The 17,200-nt window shown below is 33.7% G+C and overlaps 3 protein-coding genes and 1 long non-coding RNA gene across 7 annotated transcripts in view; 1 reads left to right on the top strand and 3 right to left on the bottom strand.

The window, feature by feature from the left end:
• Positions 1-6,495, top strand: part of LOC132909755 (MOB kinase activator-like 2) — a 66,174-nt gene extending 59,679 nt beyond the window's left edge. For all 3 annotated transcript variants that reach the window (XM_060964803.1, XM_060964794.1, XM_060964785.1), the window contains exons 2-6: positions 3,043-3,297; positions 4,741-4,865; positions 5,209-5,436; positions 5,890-6,007; positions 6,136-6,495. In XM_060964803.1, coding sequence (XP_060820786.1) covers positions 3,043-3,297; positions 4,741-4,865; positions 5,209-5,436; positions 5,890-5,963 — 682 coding nt within the window. In that variant the 3' untranslated portion in view covers positions 5,964-6,007; positions 6,136-6,495. The remainder of the gene's footprint in view (positions 1-3,042; positions 3,298-4,740; positions 4,866-5,208; positions 5,437-5,889; positions 6,008-6,135) is intronic.
• On the bottom strand, positions 5,353-5,951 carry LOC132909772 (uncharacterized). The gene is made up of 2 exons (XR_009658607.1): positions 5,860-5,951; positions 5,353-5,785 (listed from the first exon to the last, which is right to left on the bottom strand). It is a non-coding gene; the product is annotated as an uncharacterized LOC132909772 (long non-coding RNA).
• Positions 6,496-7,190: 695 nt separating the features above from the next.
• LOC132909769 (uncharacterized) lies at positions 7,191-8,532 on the bottom strand. Its single transcript, XM_060964817.1, has 2 exons — positions 8,054-8,532; positions 7,191-7,690 (listed from the first exon to the last, which is right to left on the bottom strand). The coding sequence occupies exons 1-2, from the start codon at positions 8,197-8,199 to the stop codon at positions 7,264-7,266; spliced, it is 573 nt and encodes a 190-aa protein (XP_060820800.1). The 5' UTR covers positions 8,200-8,532; the 3' UTR covers positions 7,191-7,263.
• Positions 8,533-9,409: 877 nt separating this feature from the next.
• LOC132909727 (palmitoyltransferase Hip14) lies at positions 9,410-16,981 on the bottom strand. 2 transcript variants are annotated; one of them, XM_060964716.1, is made up of 10 exons: positions 16,496-16,981; positions 15,357-15,595; positions 15,069-15,268; positions 14,775-14,984; positions 14,407-14,701; positions 14,149-14,349; positions 13,662-13,823; positions 13,434-13,590; positions 13,032-13,276; positions 9,410-12,946 (listed from the first exon to the last, which is right to left on the bottom strand). In XM_060964716.1, the coding sequence occupies exons 2-10, from the start codon at positions 15,492-15,494 to the stop codon at positions 12,710-12,712; spliced, it is 1,845 nt and encodes a 614-aa protein (XP_060820699.1). In that variant the 5' UTR covers positions 15,495-15,595; positions 16,496-16,981; the 3' UTR covers positions 9,410-12,709. The 2 variants fall into 2 exon arrangements, with proteins under 2 accessions (XP_060820699.1, XP_060820709.1); XM_060964726.1 differs by having other exon boundaries at positions 14,407-14,686; positions 16,496-16,980.
• Positions 16,982-17,200: the final 219 nt, after the last annotated feature.

The following is a 17,200-nucleotide window of genomic DNA, read 5'->3' as shown; positions in this document are numbered from 1 at the left end:
AAAGGGACGGTCTTATAATATGGTATAAATAAAATTCCTCTCCTTCGGAACAGGAAGAACACGGTACTGTTTCATATTTAAAGAAAGGTATACCAATTTAGATAATCTTTAACTGTAACTTCCAAGACAACGTATTACTACGTGGAAACTTAATTTCATACCAAAGACCCTAGATTACATCTTATTAAACATTAGAGCCCATATTGCATTTCATTGAACACTATATCACCTTACTACTCATTCTTACCTTCCATTTACGATAAAACGTTGTAAGTCTATTATTATCAATTCTAATTTTCTCACAGAAAAAAAACAAAAAAAGAAGAAAACAAAGAAACAAAGGGGCTACGCTACCACAAAACACGAAACAAAAACCAGAAACGATTGCCTAATCGAATCACGTCTATCGAAATAACACGCGGTGAGACAAGCGCAGTGTTTCGAACGTTTGATCCCACTGAATAACAACTGGTTGCAAGTTTTCCCGTTTTGTCCTGGCGGTGTTTTTTTTTCAGCGGTAATTAACCGAATACGTATGCATTGGCTTCGAGCGGGTAATTTCGCGCGCTGGTTGACAAATACATTGTGCCTACAAATACAAACGGAACGTAACCTTCGGTAAAACGAGGATCGTAGAAAGCTAGAGGCCGTGGCGAACTTCGTTGTTCGTTATTAAGGCAGACCAGGCGGCTGTAACCCTGAGCCGAGATGAACAGAGTGCAAGATGTTTGTGCATTAATGCTTGCGGTGGGCTGCAATCGAGCACGATACACCACCTACCGAAACGGCTCGTATTTCATGCGGACGCAACGTTCATTCGTGTTCGCGTAATCTCAGCCTCGAGACCGTCTACCGCTACCTAACCCGTTTGTGCAGCGATGGCTGTTAACATTCGCTGCCCGAAATTTCGCCAACGAACGAACGTCGCCTTTCTCTGTAAATATACAACTTTCGTTGTATAATTCAAATTTGACGTTAATTAAGAATCGGAAGAGAAGCCTGGCTTCGGGCCACCTTCAACCAGACAGTGTTCTGTGCGGAATAGATTTAACGTTTCTGAAATTGTTAACGTAATATAATACGTAGTAACGCGTAATAATTGTCTTTGACCTTAATGACTTTGGTAACTGTGAGTCGAAATTGTAGAACATTCGTGTCATCCGCAGTGTTCTGTATGAACATATATACTATATATAAGGCATAGAAATAGCTCGTACTTCTGTGGAATTATACGTGAAATGAGTAACATTTACGGTTGCATGGTGAAAATGGATTTTGCACTACTTCAATTATGGAGCTTTCAGCCATTAGCGACATTCATACAACGAACTGGGTTGTTGGTCGCATTTCCAAGTGAAATTGGTTTAAATTTTGGTCCTGAAGATTCGTATCATTTGCATCCAATTTCCATTCGATTTATCTCTGTGTAAAGGTATATGTATAAATATACAATTAAAAACTGCAAGTCAAGGAAATGATGTAAAATATAAGACGAAATGCGGGATTCCTCGACAGTGAGCAATAGTTTTAATTACTTTATTAATTAATCGATTACTTTATTCGAAATATGCAATGCTGTAAAAAGTGAATACGATATCGCGTGTCTTGTCAAATAATAATCTGAAAACAAACAAAATTGTACAAGAAGAAATGTAATTGGTCCAACAACTTGCACTCGCGATGAAAACGTAATCAGTGAACTGCAGTTGGTAATAATCTCTACATTCATAACATATTCAATGGTAAATACTTGCTGGCTTTTGATAAACAATTCTCTTTTTATCGTATGAAAGCACTCAACTCGCAGTTTACTGGAGCAACCGATAGTACATAAAACTACTTTAAAACGGAAAACTAGTGGGAGTCGATAAATCCGGCAAAAAGAGCGCACGATTTCTATTCCCGTATCTCTGAATGTGCGTGCAGCAAGTTAAAGTTTCTCGCGTGGCGATCTCTCGAAAACGATCCTCGACTATCGTTCTCTTCTCTCTCCCTCGAGTATTTCTCGTGCTCTAGATCCGTTCAGCTCGTCGATCAGTACGCCGATAACGCGTGCTCGAAACACAGATCCAAGGAGTCATTTGTAACGAGACGTCGAATTCGCGGCTGCATCCCTCTTCCATGTACCTACTTTTCTTCGTTTGACTCTTCTGGTTCTGAAGAGGCTCGCAAAATGCGTTATCACCGCTTTCTTTCATCGGCCAGGCCTCGGTGCTTCCATTAGAAGAATTTTTACCGCAAAAAGCACGGTTGTCCTTTACACGGTTTTTGTGTAATCGTGATGTATAATCGTGGTGAACATGACAGTGGAGGATGTCATCGATTCGAAATGAGAAATTTCGCCGTTAGGTTCGACCGAACGTGCTTTTGGGCACGATGGACTGTTTGGAATTTCTTTCTCAGGTCTGTTAATTTTTACCAGCTTCGATGATCTCGTTAGATAAGAGAAGAAAACATTGTAATGTAATCACCAGCAATTTTATTAACAGTAAAATCAAATATTTGTAACGCCAACCGTGCAATTTCGCGTCATTAAATGAACAATAAGCAAAGGACTATTTATATTGACACCCCCGACAATGAAACCAATATTTTCCATTCGTCATTTTTCACATACGAGGACAGCGTATCATCCATCCCTCACCATATCGAAACACAATTTTCCAACCCGCACTCTCACACTTCCTCGATAACATTGAACACGATTCACCTTTCCGGATTATAAACCGAATTACCATATTTTTTCGTAATAATGCCGAACACGAACAAAAACGTTATTCAGTCTACTTTTCAATTATAATAATCCTCGACTAATACTATGATTTAAAACTAGCGAAAAATTCCTCTTACAAATCCTTCTTCTTTAATGCCACATCACCACTCACAGGTACCATTCTGAGATCGATATTCGGCTAGATCGGTCGCGACACACGAAACCCTTACGCTGAGCAATAATATGCTTTATTACTTGGGCAATTGGTAGCAGGTTGTGCGATGGAGGGTCAAAGAGAAACTAAACGAGCGATTTCACGCTATTCGTAGAAAAGCCCGACGAAAGGAGAAGGATGCGGGAACTACAGAGGATCCGAAATTGTACCTCGAGGAGGCGGCCCTTGAAAGGCAGCTGCCAGAGCTGGACCTGAGGATGCTGGTCGATTTACCACCCGGTTTGGACTACAACGAATGGTTGGCCTCTCATACTCTCGCACTATTCGATCACATCAATCTCGTTTATGGAACGATATCCGAGTTCTGCACGATGACGGGCTGTCCCGATATGACCGGTCCTGGCTTAAGGTGCGTATCGTACGAACAATAATCGTACGTTGATCCAACAAACTAACTTATAATTCTTGCAATCTTAAGGTTTTTAGTTCTGAGCAATTGAATTGAATTTTTTATCTATCGCATTAAATTACTAATAAAATAAAAGAGGCAAAGGATCGTAAAAATAAGGTAAACGCAGCGAGAAAAAATTAAGAGATACAGCGACAAAGTAGTTAAACGCTATGGCTGAACAAGCACTCCTCAATGGTCTTCAGTGGTCAATTGATTTTGGACGTGCACTATCGAGGGGATAAATAGAATGTACATCGAACGATTTTTGGATAAGTCGAAGCAGTAAAAGTCGTTGAATGTAAATAAATTGTACGAATCGATATTACGTTAAGAGATTATGTTATTTACATTGTATTCAGTTAAAAAATCTTGTTTATGAACATGAATAATCATAGATGACGTATAATAAAAATCAATAATACAAAATTAATTCAATATCGAGGTAACAGATTCTTCTTATAAATTGAAAGTTGATGCTCTATTTCATAATTTTACAACTATCATGTTCTATAAAGTTAACTAAACACACGGTTCCAGTACAATATTTTACCAATTAAGTTCATTGAAATTTTTCCTACTATTTGATTAATACAGCTACCTTTCTCTTTTTCGTTTCATCGATGTATGCAAGACGTTCTAGTAATCACGATACATGCCGTCCAACAAATTGATCCACGCGCTAATCCATCAGATTGCTCCTCCATGACTGGAGGTGTTAACCTTAATTAAAGTTTATAACGTGTGATCGTTGACAGCTTTTTTTAACTAGGCCTATGCTCGATGATAGAAATAGAATCGGATATAAATAAAAAAGATAGGATGAATATCGATATCGTAAAAAATGGAAATGAAACTAATTTAGGACATTTGTTATTATATATATACACCTATAAGTTATTCTACAATATCTGTACCGATGTAACTTTTTAGAAAAATAACAAATTCGTAATTTTAGTATTTAAAAAGTTAAACAGTATATTCCTATGTTTATTAAGAATTTTTGTTCACTGAACTGTATGTACTATTTAAAAAGATTCCGCGTTATAGCATTAATTTCCACAGTCTCTAAATAAGAAATTCACGGCACAGGTAAATTTCACCAATAAATAATGTATCATATAGTAAATAGATAAATTATCTCGGATAGTAATCCTTAGTAAATTCTACATTATCCGCTTTCAAAATCTACTTCGAACGTCCACGATAAATATAATGCTTGCCCTGACCCAGAAAAGAAATAAAAGAAAGGAAGAAAAGGTAGAAAAAACGAGGAAGGATTTATTCTTTGAACAGTTTTCTACTTGCCCTCGATCTGTTTCCTTTTCCTTTATTTTTATCATTTCTACCATTTCCGCCGGGTGTTATTACGCACTCATGTAATTCGCCTTCTTATCGTTTCAGAACTTATCTGTGGTTTGATGAGAAAGGGAAGAAAACGAGAGTGGCAGCGCCACAATATATAGATTATGTTATGACTTTTACACAACGCACCGTTAGTGACGAAACTATATTTCCTACGAAATATGGTAAGTTATCTGTTTTACCTTGCCACGGCGGCGACTAAATAGTCGTGACACACCGTTAACGTACAATTTACCATTATCTATAGCGTCGCATCTAAATACATTTTCTTCAAATTGTAAGAAGGCTAACGGCGCACTAATATTCACGTAGTTCATGTTTTAGAATATCCAATAAACTATCATTTGAAAAATAAATAAACAGAGTAGAGTATAAAGCTATATTTACAGCGACACGCAGTCAGAAGTCGAGTAGTTAAGTACATTGAGTGGTATCAAGGTTTCACAGGACCCGATATGCAGACGAAACCATAATCGTATTAATTGGTTCGTTTCCTGAATGTTTCAGCAAATGAATTTCCTAGCTCGTTCGAATCGATAGTGCGTAAGATCCTGCGGCTACTGTACCATGTGGTGGCACACATTTACCACTGCCACTTCAGAGAGGTAGCACTCTTGGGGTTGCACGCTCACCTCAATTGTGTATTTGCCCACCTCACGCTCCTTAATCAACGCTTCAACCTTATCGATCCCAAGGAAACGGAGATCTTAGGAGACTTAGAAGCTGCCCTCTTGGGTAAGCTTTACCTACCGAGATCGATATTATTATGTAATACTCGGGAACGTTATATTATCATAATAGGATTACCACGGTTTAAGAAGAAACATTAGCGTTACGAATGATACGACCTACTAAAATCTCACGATATTACGTAGAACAGTCGCTCGATTAACCACAGACAAAACGATAAGCTTCGAACGCGTAGCCATTTTGATACGTTCATCATAAAAAGGATATTTCTTCGATTCATTGATGGAATTATTGGATCCTTTTAACGCTTTTATCGGATAGATAGTCTCGGTGCAGTCGTTGTTTATACATTTATAACTTGATAAAACACTCGAATATTTTATTTCGCGCGCACCTGCAAAAATATTCGACGCGTGAATTTCCATATACTTAAAATGATATAACGTTTTTTAATGCGTTTTAAATTACCATTTACTAAGAATGACCACGTAATTGCAGGTGACTCGACATCATCATCAGCGCCTTCATCACAGACCTTAGCCATCCAGGAGACTCCGACCACAACCACCTAGATCGCGATGCACAGAAAGCAAGAGGTTGCAGTTCCTGAGACTAGGTGACGATAGGCGTTTTATTTCTTTCCTTATTCTTTCCCTTCTCTGACTTTCTCTTTTTTCTCTTTCTCTTGCTATTTCTCTCCCCTCCTCTCTCTTTCTCTTTTCTATTTTGTTTTTTTTTAAATAGAATATGCGAACGACAGAGTTTAAGCATTAACGACTACATACGCAGGTGGAGCGAAAGCGCAATTCTGTAAAAACCAAGTAGTACCTGTACATAGCGAAGTGTGAACAACTACATGATGTAATTAGGTTCCTCCGTTTGTTGTTTGTGAGATTGTACATAATTTATTAAACAGTAAGATATACGAAAGAGACGAAGGATGATTATTAATTATTATTGACAAAGTTAGTTGCTATAAGAGGATAATTTGTTCTGTAAAAACAAAAAAAGAAAGAAAAAAAGCAAAAAATAACAAAATGAATGAAACTGATGATAATATTGTAAAGTTTAAATAATACCAAATATATACCTGGTGTTAAGGCATGTGTTATATTCGTTGAAACTCGAACAGCTGCTACCGAGCTGTTTCCGAATCTTCTACAGTTCACATCATTGTATCCTGGGACAATGCCTTCTCGAATCGATGATCCAGATAATTTATCATCGTCTACGGAAGGTCAACGGATGAAGTTTATAATTTGCTTGACGTGACCATTCATACGCACAAATTACGCTTTATATTAAGTTTCTTTTTTATAAGCACATGTGATAAAAGGATTTAGTTATTTCTTAACCCTTTGGGATCCAACAAAATCCTTTTTTAAGTCGATACAATATCTACTGTCTAAAGAGTTTTGGAATCTCGCAAGTTCAAGAGAACGCAACGTTTTTCCTTCTTTTTATATATGGCCTCGTAAATATTCTAAATAACAATGCCTAATAGGAAGGCCTGTACTTAACAAACACACTTGGATCTTAATGGGTTAGATTTGTTTTACTCTACTTAATCACGGTTCAGTTTTACCTCGATTCCCTCATAATCGTTCAAATACCAAGATAATGTCAATCACCTAGATATAATAAGTCGTCCTTTTTTCATCTCTGAACCTTGAACAATGAAAAACAGATACAGTACAGGGTAGAGAGGTATAATATTAAAATAGTTTGGAAACAGAAGCAATTCCGAAGCAACTTCCCTAAACCAACGTTTGCATGGTGCTATTTTTTTACGAGTCGTAAGAAGGGATTACGAGTTTGGTACCTTATTCCCTTCTTCGTCATTGAGAATTCGCGTTTTCTTCTATTCGATCATCAAGTGCAAGCAACCGAGGGAGCGGTACCCTGTTTCACCTCGACGATTCGAATCGCCGCACACACGTGTGCAATCTCCCGTAGGAACAACCCTATCGCTTCTGCGATAGGCTCGCAAAGATCCTTGAAAGACGTTGCAATATTGTATAACAATATCAATACAGGCTGTATCAGGGCATTGAACACAATCGACAATAGGGGTTTTATAAAATAGTCCGCCAACAATTGCAAGATGCCCACTGTCAGTGGACGGATTATACTGTAAAGTATAAATCGAACCAATTGTAGAATAAACGCTGTGATGAAAGCAGTGCCGATATGAATAGTCCCAAATATCTCGGCCCAAAAGCGAGTCGCTGCTTGGTCGGTTTTCTCGGCGCATTTCTCGGTCGCTAATATCGGCGGTGAATCCGTCGTTTGATAATATCTGTGAAGATTGTGAAGGATCTTAACGTTTTAACGAACCTGTACGACTGTAAAATAGCTAACGTGATGGTCAAAGTTGCTTTTTTAAATTTCTTAACGATGATATATATAAACTTTGTTTTTTGTATTTATTATTTTTTTTTATATATATGTTTTTAACGATAACATTTTGATTAGAATCTAAGAATTGAAAAATCTTAAATTTTTAAGTTTAATTATCATATTTGGAAACTAAATGCTTGTATTTTTCTGGTTTTTGTTCTTAGACGATATAAAATCGAACGATTATGTAAGAGCAATTGCCTGCATAATAAAAATTATAAATGATAAAAAGAAATCTATTGAAATATATGGTTGTACCTACGCAGAGTTCCCATGATCGAAATAATAGATGTCAATTTTCTCAGTTACTTCCACTTTTTTCTTTTCCGTCTTTGGTGGTGTATCGACTGATTCTGGCGCGTCGTGTTTCTTTTTATTTGGTATCCCTTCTGATATTTCACAGCACATGAAGGGCTAAATGAAGTGCATTGTTATCCGCATTAAGTATACCAATTGTTTATATACTTTTTATATTTAATGTTCGTACTTAAGAATAAAAGGAAAAATAAAATAATGTTATTCTATTAATGTGTATATTGTGATCTACCTCCGCATAATGGGGACATTTCTTTGGTGTTAATTTCACTTTGTATGATTTGTCTTTACTTTCTAAGTATTCCTTCCTTGGCCACTTCCACTTAAAGGGACACCAAAATAGTCGTGATTTATCTGAAAAAATTATATTTCGAGTGAAATGGAAATAGATCAAAAAAAAAAAAAGAATCAGCAAAGCATTTATATTATATTAACTAAAATAAATGATATTAAACGCATTGTGTTTAAATTAATAAAGAATGCATAAGATTTGCAAATATAAAACAAAAATCAAAGAAGTCACCTTGTTAATGATAGGATAAATAATTTAAGAGGCTGATGTAATTACCATCTCTGTACTTCAAAGGTAAAGTATAAGTTCTGCTAGAAGGTAAAAAATATGGTTAATTAATAATTGTTAAATAGAATGGAAATACTTGTATTACATCTTGTGACCGTGACATAAACATGGATTTGAAGACGGCTCCACGGAACTCTTCTCTTTTGGTAAATCTTTCTTGTAAGGATCCAGAGATGCTCCGTGATGTACAGCTGAATGTATCTCTCGACATTTACAGTCTTTAACTTAATAAGTGCGATATTTATAGCTGAATTCTAGCTGTTTAAATGATTAAATTCCTGGTGGTACCTACAGTTAAGTTGTTGAAAAGGATCGTCCTCTCTATTCACAGGATCACAAAGAGGTTCCTTAACATTGGTATTAACCGAATAAGTAGGTTCTGTCTGCAGAGATGTTATGTTAGAAGATTCTGTTGCATCTGTACATGAACAATCTCCTCCAGAAACCATGATAAACACATTTCTTGAAAAGAAATTTAATAAAACTTGAAATTAACGTAACACGAATTAAAACAAAATTAAACTGTCAAGTGACAGCAACTAGAACATTTAATTACATTCATATGTTTGCAATGCCATAATTATTTGTGATCCTTTGACTGTTGGCAATATTCAATGCTCGATAATTTGGTAAATTCGAATTCTTTAAAAGAAAAAAATTCACAAAAATATATTTCGCTAATCGAACCAAAATGTAAATAGTAAAACAATAATAATCGATAAATTAATCATTTATATATATATATATTTTTTTTTTATTTGTTATACAACGTATAGTAACTATAATTGCATTTTGCAATTAATTACCAAGAATGTTTACATCTCCGATACTTTGATTTTTTAAACTTTATTTGTTCTTAAAACGCCGTTAGAAGTAAAAGATTATTATTTACATTGATTGAATCAGAAGTAAAGTGTTATAATTAGCCTAATATGATTCGATACAACAGCTGTAAACTGATCTATGTTTGCGAGGAGTTCCATAATTTTTCAAAGTCGTAACAAGTCAGACAAAAAGTTTTTACAACTATATTTAATCGTTTTTCACGAAAAACTTAACTAGAATCTAAACTAGATTAACTAGAATCTAAACGTTCAAATGCTCACGTATTTCTAAATATCTGCTTTTTTTCAAATCTTAATCTGCATATTTAATTCATTAATTCAACTTCCTTATACATTTTCGAAGCAAACAATTCTTGCAATTTACAAATTAAATGTTTAAAAATGTTAATTATTATAAAAACTTTCCTGTCTTGTATTTATCTATTTCTTAGTTGTATGTTTCTCAAAATGTTATAATACAGTTTTTCAATGCTTGTATTCGTTGATATTGCATCATTAACTACACAATCCTTCTTTTGTTTCCGACTCACTCACTTTGAAAAACGAGAGAAATTGCTTGTTATACATAAATCGACTTTGTCTTGTCACTCATAGGAAGTAAACATAATCTACATACAAGTTTACCTTAATATCAATTGGACTAGATTGGAAATATGAATAAATATTAAACGTATACCATACATTCGAGAGAAATTATATGCTTGACTTAATTAACACATTCATTCTATAAGTAATTAATAGTTTGTTATCAAGTAATTACATCTAACTAACATTTGTATTTATAATATTTATACGCGTCGTGTTTCTTGTAGTAATTCTGACATAGAGTATTCATTCTTTAATATCATCGCACGGTCGATTCTATATATTATATAATATTACATATGTATGTATCAATGTTTTGTACAAACACCTCGTCGTAACATTCTGTACAAGCAATCAAAATTGAAATCTCGTTTTTAATAAATGAGAGTTGGATAAATGTACCAAATATTAATTTTGTCTTGTACATGCGTATCCTTATATCAAAGACTTTCGAAGAAAATTGTTAAATTATCAAACTAAAATTAAGTTCAGTTATATACATAGTGAAATTAAATGATTTGCATATAAACTGTTACTATAACGTAAACTCGAAGAATCTAATAATACAGTTGATGAAATGATCTAATCATTATCTTCGATTGTTACGCAGATAAAATTAATAAACTATGACACGGCATTCGTCTATGCTTAATTATTCGGAACATATTGAAGATTACTTAACGAATAAAAACTTAAATTTAAAGTATTCCTAAACCACTTTTGATCGATCCACAGAGTGTCTTTTTTATAAATTCATATAAGGTAATATACATAATTGGATATTTAGGCACCTATTGGGAATGCAATGTAAAAAACACATGCACTCTCTTTAGCTTGAGTATTTAATACTTATACTTAATAACTGGTTAAACGGGATCATTGACGAAAATATTCGTAACATGGGCTTTTATTTTAAATTATATCTTAATAAAATTAAATTGAGTCCTATCCTGTTAAGGATGCAATCAATTGTAAATGTCTGCTTTCCTTTTTTAATTGTGCGCGCAACACAACTTTCATAGTATTAGTATTTGATAATTACGACTAAGAATGTTAGAAAGTGGAATTGACATAGCACTTGCAACCTTAACAGTGCACTCCAATTGTTTACGCATGTCAATGATGCTGACAAACGAATTAAAAGCATGAGCATACATTTTTAATCACACGCTAACGTTATAGACGAAAAAGAAATTCACAGTTATATACTGAAGTACGTTTCTGGAATGTAAAGTAACATCTCACAATTATTTTCTATTAGTAACTGTCGTTACACATTGTAATTGTACAAAAATGTATCAGGCTCCTCTCTTATTTTATATTTGGTATTTCTACGCATAATAATATAATTTTTTGAAATTGATGACATTATCAAAGTATGACATCTATTAAAACAGACATTATAAACAATTGTTATAGACTATCCTATATTGCTATCGTTTAAAATGGTTTTTACATAATGTAGTAATAGATTAGATACAACAGACAACATTAATCAAATCTTACAAAGAGCATAAATAAATACTTATATATATATATATATACGAGTGTAAATACGTATAGTATACGCATGTCTTTTGAAGAGTACAAGCATGGCACTTAAGTCAGGTAAACTTATTCATAAGTACGAAAAAACGGATTAAATTGCCAACAATAATATGCAATGTAATTTTACTTTACAATAATGTTGCACAACGTTTGATTTATTTTTTGGATTGAAATTGATCCATTAATTACTAAATATAAATATGCCATACTTTTCGTTAGTAATACCTTTTAATAACTTTTTTACATACTCTGAATTTTGTTCAAATTTAATATGAATACCCATGTTTCTATCATGAACAACAAAAACTACAAAGTACAAATAATTGTAATAAATAATGTCGATTATATAATAATCTTACACAACTGACTGTCATGGCTTTTTTTTTGTATAAAGATATTACTGTTTTCCAACATGATCAGAATTGTACTTATACAAATAAATTATTTATGGATTAAATCTGATACTCGTTGGAATTTACAACATCTAAAGTAAACTTAAAAACTTGTAATTGAAAAAAAGAAAATATTAACGTATTCATGTTTTGTGACGTTACAATTCCATGAAAAGTATAGATATTTACAATGCGATGTAAACTACGTTTTAATCAATTATGTTAGCATTTCGTTTATCGAAAGTAAGAAGTGAACTGTAGGGATAATATACGAAGACAAAAAGGAATCTTGGTTCATAATTTGTTGTAAAAATAGAGTCAAAGTACTTGTGCAACGTGTTCTTCTGTTTCGTATTTGAAACGAAGAGTACACAAATGTGGGATATGCATACTTACGTCGTAGAACAGTCTTTTACGGTAGACGAATGTTAAAATTTGTATTTCATTAAATGTAAGAAATTACTTATATTATGCAATTTAAATCTGTATATGCAAAATCACTACCTTCCTTAAAAGTCACTTCCAATTCTGTAGTAACTCTTTGGTAATTCAGAAGTATGCTCCAGACGCAAATGATATGACACACTATGTTAGCTTCTGATGGCAAAATTACATTATCTTCCATGACAGTTCTGCGACCCTTAAGAAAAATTCTAAATATATTGGAAGTTGTCTTTCGTAGCAAGTAGAGGCAACTTTTCGATGCTCTGTTTATGATCGAAACTATGTAACCAGTCTGAGCTGGGCTTTGCTTTTACTCCACAGAAGCTTAAATTACAAAAATCAGCCGCATTCTGAAGAGCACCACGATGGAAAGGATTCCCTTGTTTGAAATGTGCATAACGTCCCGCATTCATACGTTCGTTTGTTGTCATTCCAAGAACCATAATCTAGTAAATAAAAAATATATATTACGGTGAGAAAATAAATTGTCGTAACTCGTTTGGTTATATAGACATAAAAGAGATAATAAACCTGATAACATTGACACGCAAGTAGCGTGCCGACCCAAAAGAAATGAAGGGCCGTATTTGCTGCAACCCACATTACCCAAGCATCGCATGTAGCCGTAGTAACTAAATAATTATCAGCGGTATGTCCTTTTGTTAAATTTGTCCAACACTCAAATTGCCAATACTGTGCACTAGCGGATAAAATAACAATACAGAGGCCTAATAATGATGCTAAAAATCCCAGAAAATACTTGTGATTATGCGCACCTAAGTTTTTAAAAAGAAAAAACGGATGTTAAAAATTGTAAGTACAACTGCGCTATTTGAAATTAGATTGTCTAAAGCTAATGCAATTTGAAACTGTACTAGTTATATATGTTATTAACATAATAAAACCATCTTCCACATAAGTTTTTTAACATACCAATGCAATTATTAATCCAAGGGCAATGATGATCAAAGCGTGCAACGCATCGATCACACGTAGAACAATGTTTAGATCTCATAGGTCTTCTAATCAAGCAACTGCTGCAAAATGATTGTGGTTCAAAACCACCAGACTCTGCTAATTCTATAATTGTCTGAAAACAATAAAAAATTGAAAAATACACTTCATCTACAGATAATGTAATCGTAATATACAGACAGTTACATTTAACTTATCCTCGTGTGTAGCTGTAATTACACCTGGATCACCTCTCCAGGATTGTAAGAAACATATCCAGAGTGGTACAGATCCACCTACTAATAGTAACCATAAATACCATGCAGCATGTATGCCTAGCCAAAATATCCATGTTATATATATCCACATCTGTAACAAATGATCTTAAAAGATTCTGATTATGAAAATGCTAATGTTACACAAGTTACATATAAAGTAAAAAGTTATTGAAAGAACATTAAATCTTTGTGCTATTTTCAATAATATTAATTTATCTTTCATGTGTTTTGTGATAAGGCACTTGTTGTATCTAATATATATCGTGATAAGTCACTTGTATCAGTTATGTAAAAGTTGATATCTGATATAATTCAGTCACTTCTCTCTACACAGATTTATAACATTATTTAATTCTAAGACTTTAATATAAAGGGTCTATTAATATTAAATATGATATGTCCTTTTGAATACTCACCTTTGTAGCCAAATAGATTGACATTGGTATAATATGAAATAATCGTTCATCAAAGATAAAATGATTAGCTAAATACAGTGCTATATAAAGAGAGATAAAGGCACCTATTTTTATTAGATAATCCAATCCACTTTGAAAAATCATTCCAATGAGATAAAAAACTATAAATGGTGTACTGACCATACAATACCAGCGTACTCTCTGCAAGAAATATAACTTTAAAAAACGAAATTAGATAAAAACAATTAGAGTGCATACCTTATCCCTACACCATATTCGTGTTCTGCCTTGTTTTTCTCTGATTTCTTGACTGATTTTATGTCCTAACCAGGCAGCACCAATATGACGATCCAATAATGTCATTGGTGTTTCATATAGAACATTAGGTCGGTCCAAAGATGCACCATGATGGACTAGCGTTGATATCGCTGTACTATTCTCAGCTATAATAGCCCAATGCAAAGCAGTATTACCATGTAAATTATCCGCGAGCAAATGAGATGCTCCTAGAGTCAGTAACAGGCGTGTTGGATCTAAACTGTAAAAGGAAAAACTTCAAAGTAAACAATATAATGTGATTCTAAAATTTTCACAAATAGATATTTTCATTTTTCTTTCACACTTACCTATTAACTTTATAGGCACTCCACATGAGGGGTGTCATTGCACTTCTGTCTGGCATATTTGGATTTACTCCTTTTGCAACTAGATAAGCAACAATAGAGGTATGACCAAATTGAGCTGCCAAATGAATACATGAAAATCCTTCAGAATCCCTAAGAGTTGGATCTGCTCCTGCTCTCATTAATATCACAACTGTAGATAAATGACCTTGTCTGGAAACAACAACTTATGTTATTCGCTAAAAGATTTATTAGATTCTATCATAAAATCGATTTGAATCATAATTTAAAATTAACCTTGTAGCCCAATGTAGTGGAGTGGAAGCAAGTTCACCACCGATTGCATCAACAACAGCTCCCTTTGCAATTAGATATTTTACTATGTCTTTTCGATTATTTATTGCTGCCCAATGCAATAATGTTACTGTTTCTGAATCTGGCTGATTTACATCAGCACCAGCTTCTACTAATTCAGTCACACGATCCAAAGCTCCATACTGTAAAGAATTAATTTTCCAAATAACAAATATTTTTCAATGGTTAAGCAAATAATTAGCCAAATAATAGTATTTGAAATGTAATTACCTGAGTTGCTCTAACAATGTCAAAGGAACTACAATCCTGTGCCGGAGGTCTAACAGGTTCTTGGTGATGACTACTTGGATCATCAGGTTCCCCACTACCCTCGCTTTGACAGGCAGTTTGTATTTTTAATGCATACATGTTGAATTTATTAATATTAACTTGGAAATCAGGCTATAGATACAAGAAAGGTCTGTGTCCAAAAATAAATTTTTAAAATTGGTTTATTTTGTAAAATGTAACTGAAACAGTAACAATATATTGCTCTATTAAATTTCTGTTCTATTCTAAAATTTTTCTAAACATTATTCATTTCTCTAATAATTTTTATCCTATTATTTAAATATCAAAGTACCCATTTATATAGTCATTTATTATTAATAAATAAACTCGAAGAAGTTTTCGTATAATTTTTATATTAAAACATGTTTAATTTCCTAGCATAACAAGTTCTTTATATATTTAAATAAGAATAATAGATATTTACATAAATACTTATGACTTTTATAAATTTATATTACGATCAGATTTATTGGTACTTTGTCACATGACATCTTATCAAATTATTAATACTTCTATAGACCATATTATAAATGAAAATTCACGATTCCCCTTATTTGACCTTATAAGCTAAATCGATCGGAAATATAAAATATTATCAAATAAAAAGTTGCTAACGTTATAACATACGAATGTTCTTCGTCTGACGATTAATATTATTCAATTTAACCTACAGTAATCAATTCATCATTTGTATTCACCGTGTATACCGCGTTGTAAATACGATGTGTATTATGGCGTACATCGAGCATATTGACAATCGATTCGGTATTCGCGTCAGGGACTAATGATAAACGTCACAATGAACGATTCTTTCCCATTATTGAGAAATTTTCGAATCACGTTATTACATGGAAGAATCTTACTTCTCTACCGAAGTTGTTGGTACATATATAATTACAAAAAAATATAATTCTTGTAGTTATCCCAAGGAGGGAGCAATATAACCGTTAAACATCAAGACAATTCATAAAAGGCAACTCCATGATAAGATTAAATTATTTCACAATATCGATGAAATGATTTCCGATCACATCTGTAAATACATCTGTGACTACTATTACGATGGTATCATATCTTACCTCCTAGGCAATGACAACGGTGATGATAGATTTGCATAGTATGCGGCATGCTACCCTCGAATACGTGGTAAAGGGTTAGATTTATACTTAAAGGATAAACAGTGAGCGAGGGTGGGTCGCCGGCACATCGCATACAATCCAGACAAGTGTTGACCTTTCTTTCTTTCGTCTGTGGAAAGGATATTCTGCAATAACTTGCTATTTCTCCTGCGACTCAGGTATGTCAGCACTGTTCTTATTCTCTCCTTATTTGTCACAGAATTTCATCGCCGTGAACGTTTCCTTTTTTGATGGAATTATTAAGCACAGGCCGCGTACCGGACCGATACACGATACACCATTCGCGTCACATGTACGCACATTCTGCTATCTCAAATTTCACGAGGAGCTTCTTATTGACCAAACGGCTTCGCAAACAGCCCGATCGGTATCCGATACTCATCGAACGAATGTAAAGTCAGGTAAAGTTATCAGCGAGTCATCTGGCGGAGGAAGTAAATATGTACGCGGTTATTCTTTCTTTACAATATCGCGTGAACTTGACTTTACGTTTACCGATATCAATATACAGAGTAGGAGCAAATTTTGAAATCGTTTGTACATATAGTTAATTAACAATAAATACGATTGTTCTTTGTGATTTCTACTGTCTAAATTTGGCTTTACTATAAAGCAAGTTAGACGATCCGAAGCTACAATGAAATC

Source organism: Bombus pascuorum, chromosome 1, assembly GCF_905332965.1.
Source record: "Bombus pascuorum chromosome 1, iyBomPasc1.1, whole genome shotgun sequence".
Classification (NCBI taxonomy): Eukaryota; Metazoa; Arthropoda; class Insecta; order Hymenoptera; family Apidae; genus Bombus; species Bombus pascuorum.
The sequence above is the reverse complement of the archived record's forward strand: the minus strand, read 5'-3'. Positions and strand labels throughout refer to the sequence as shown.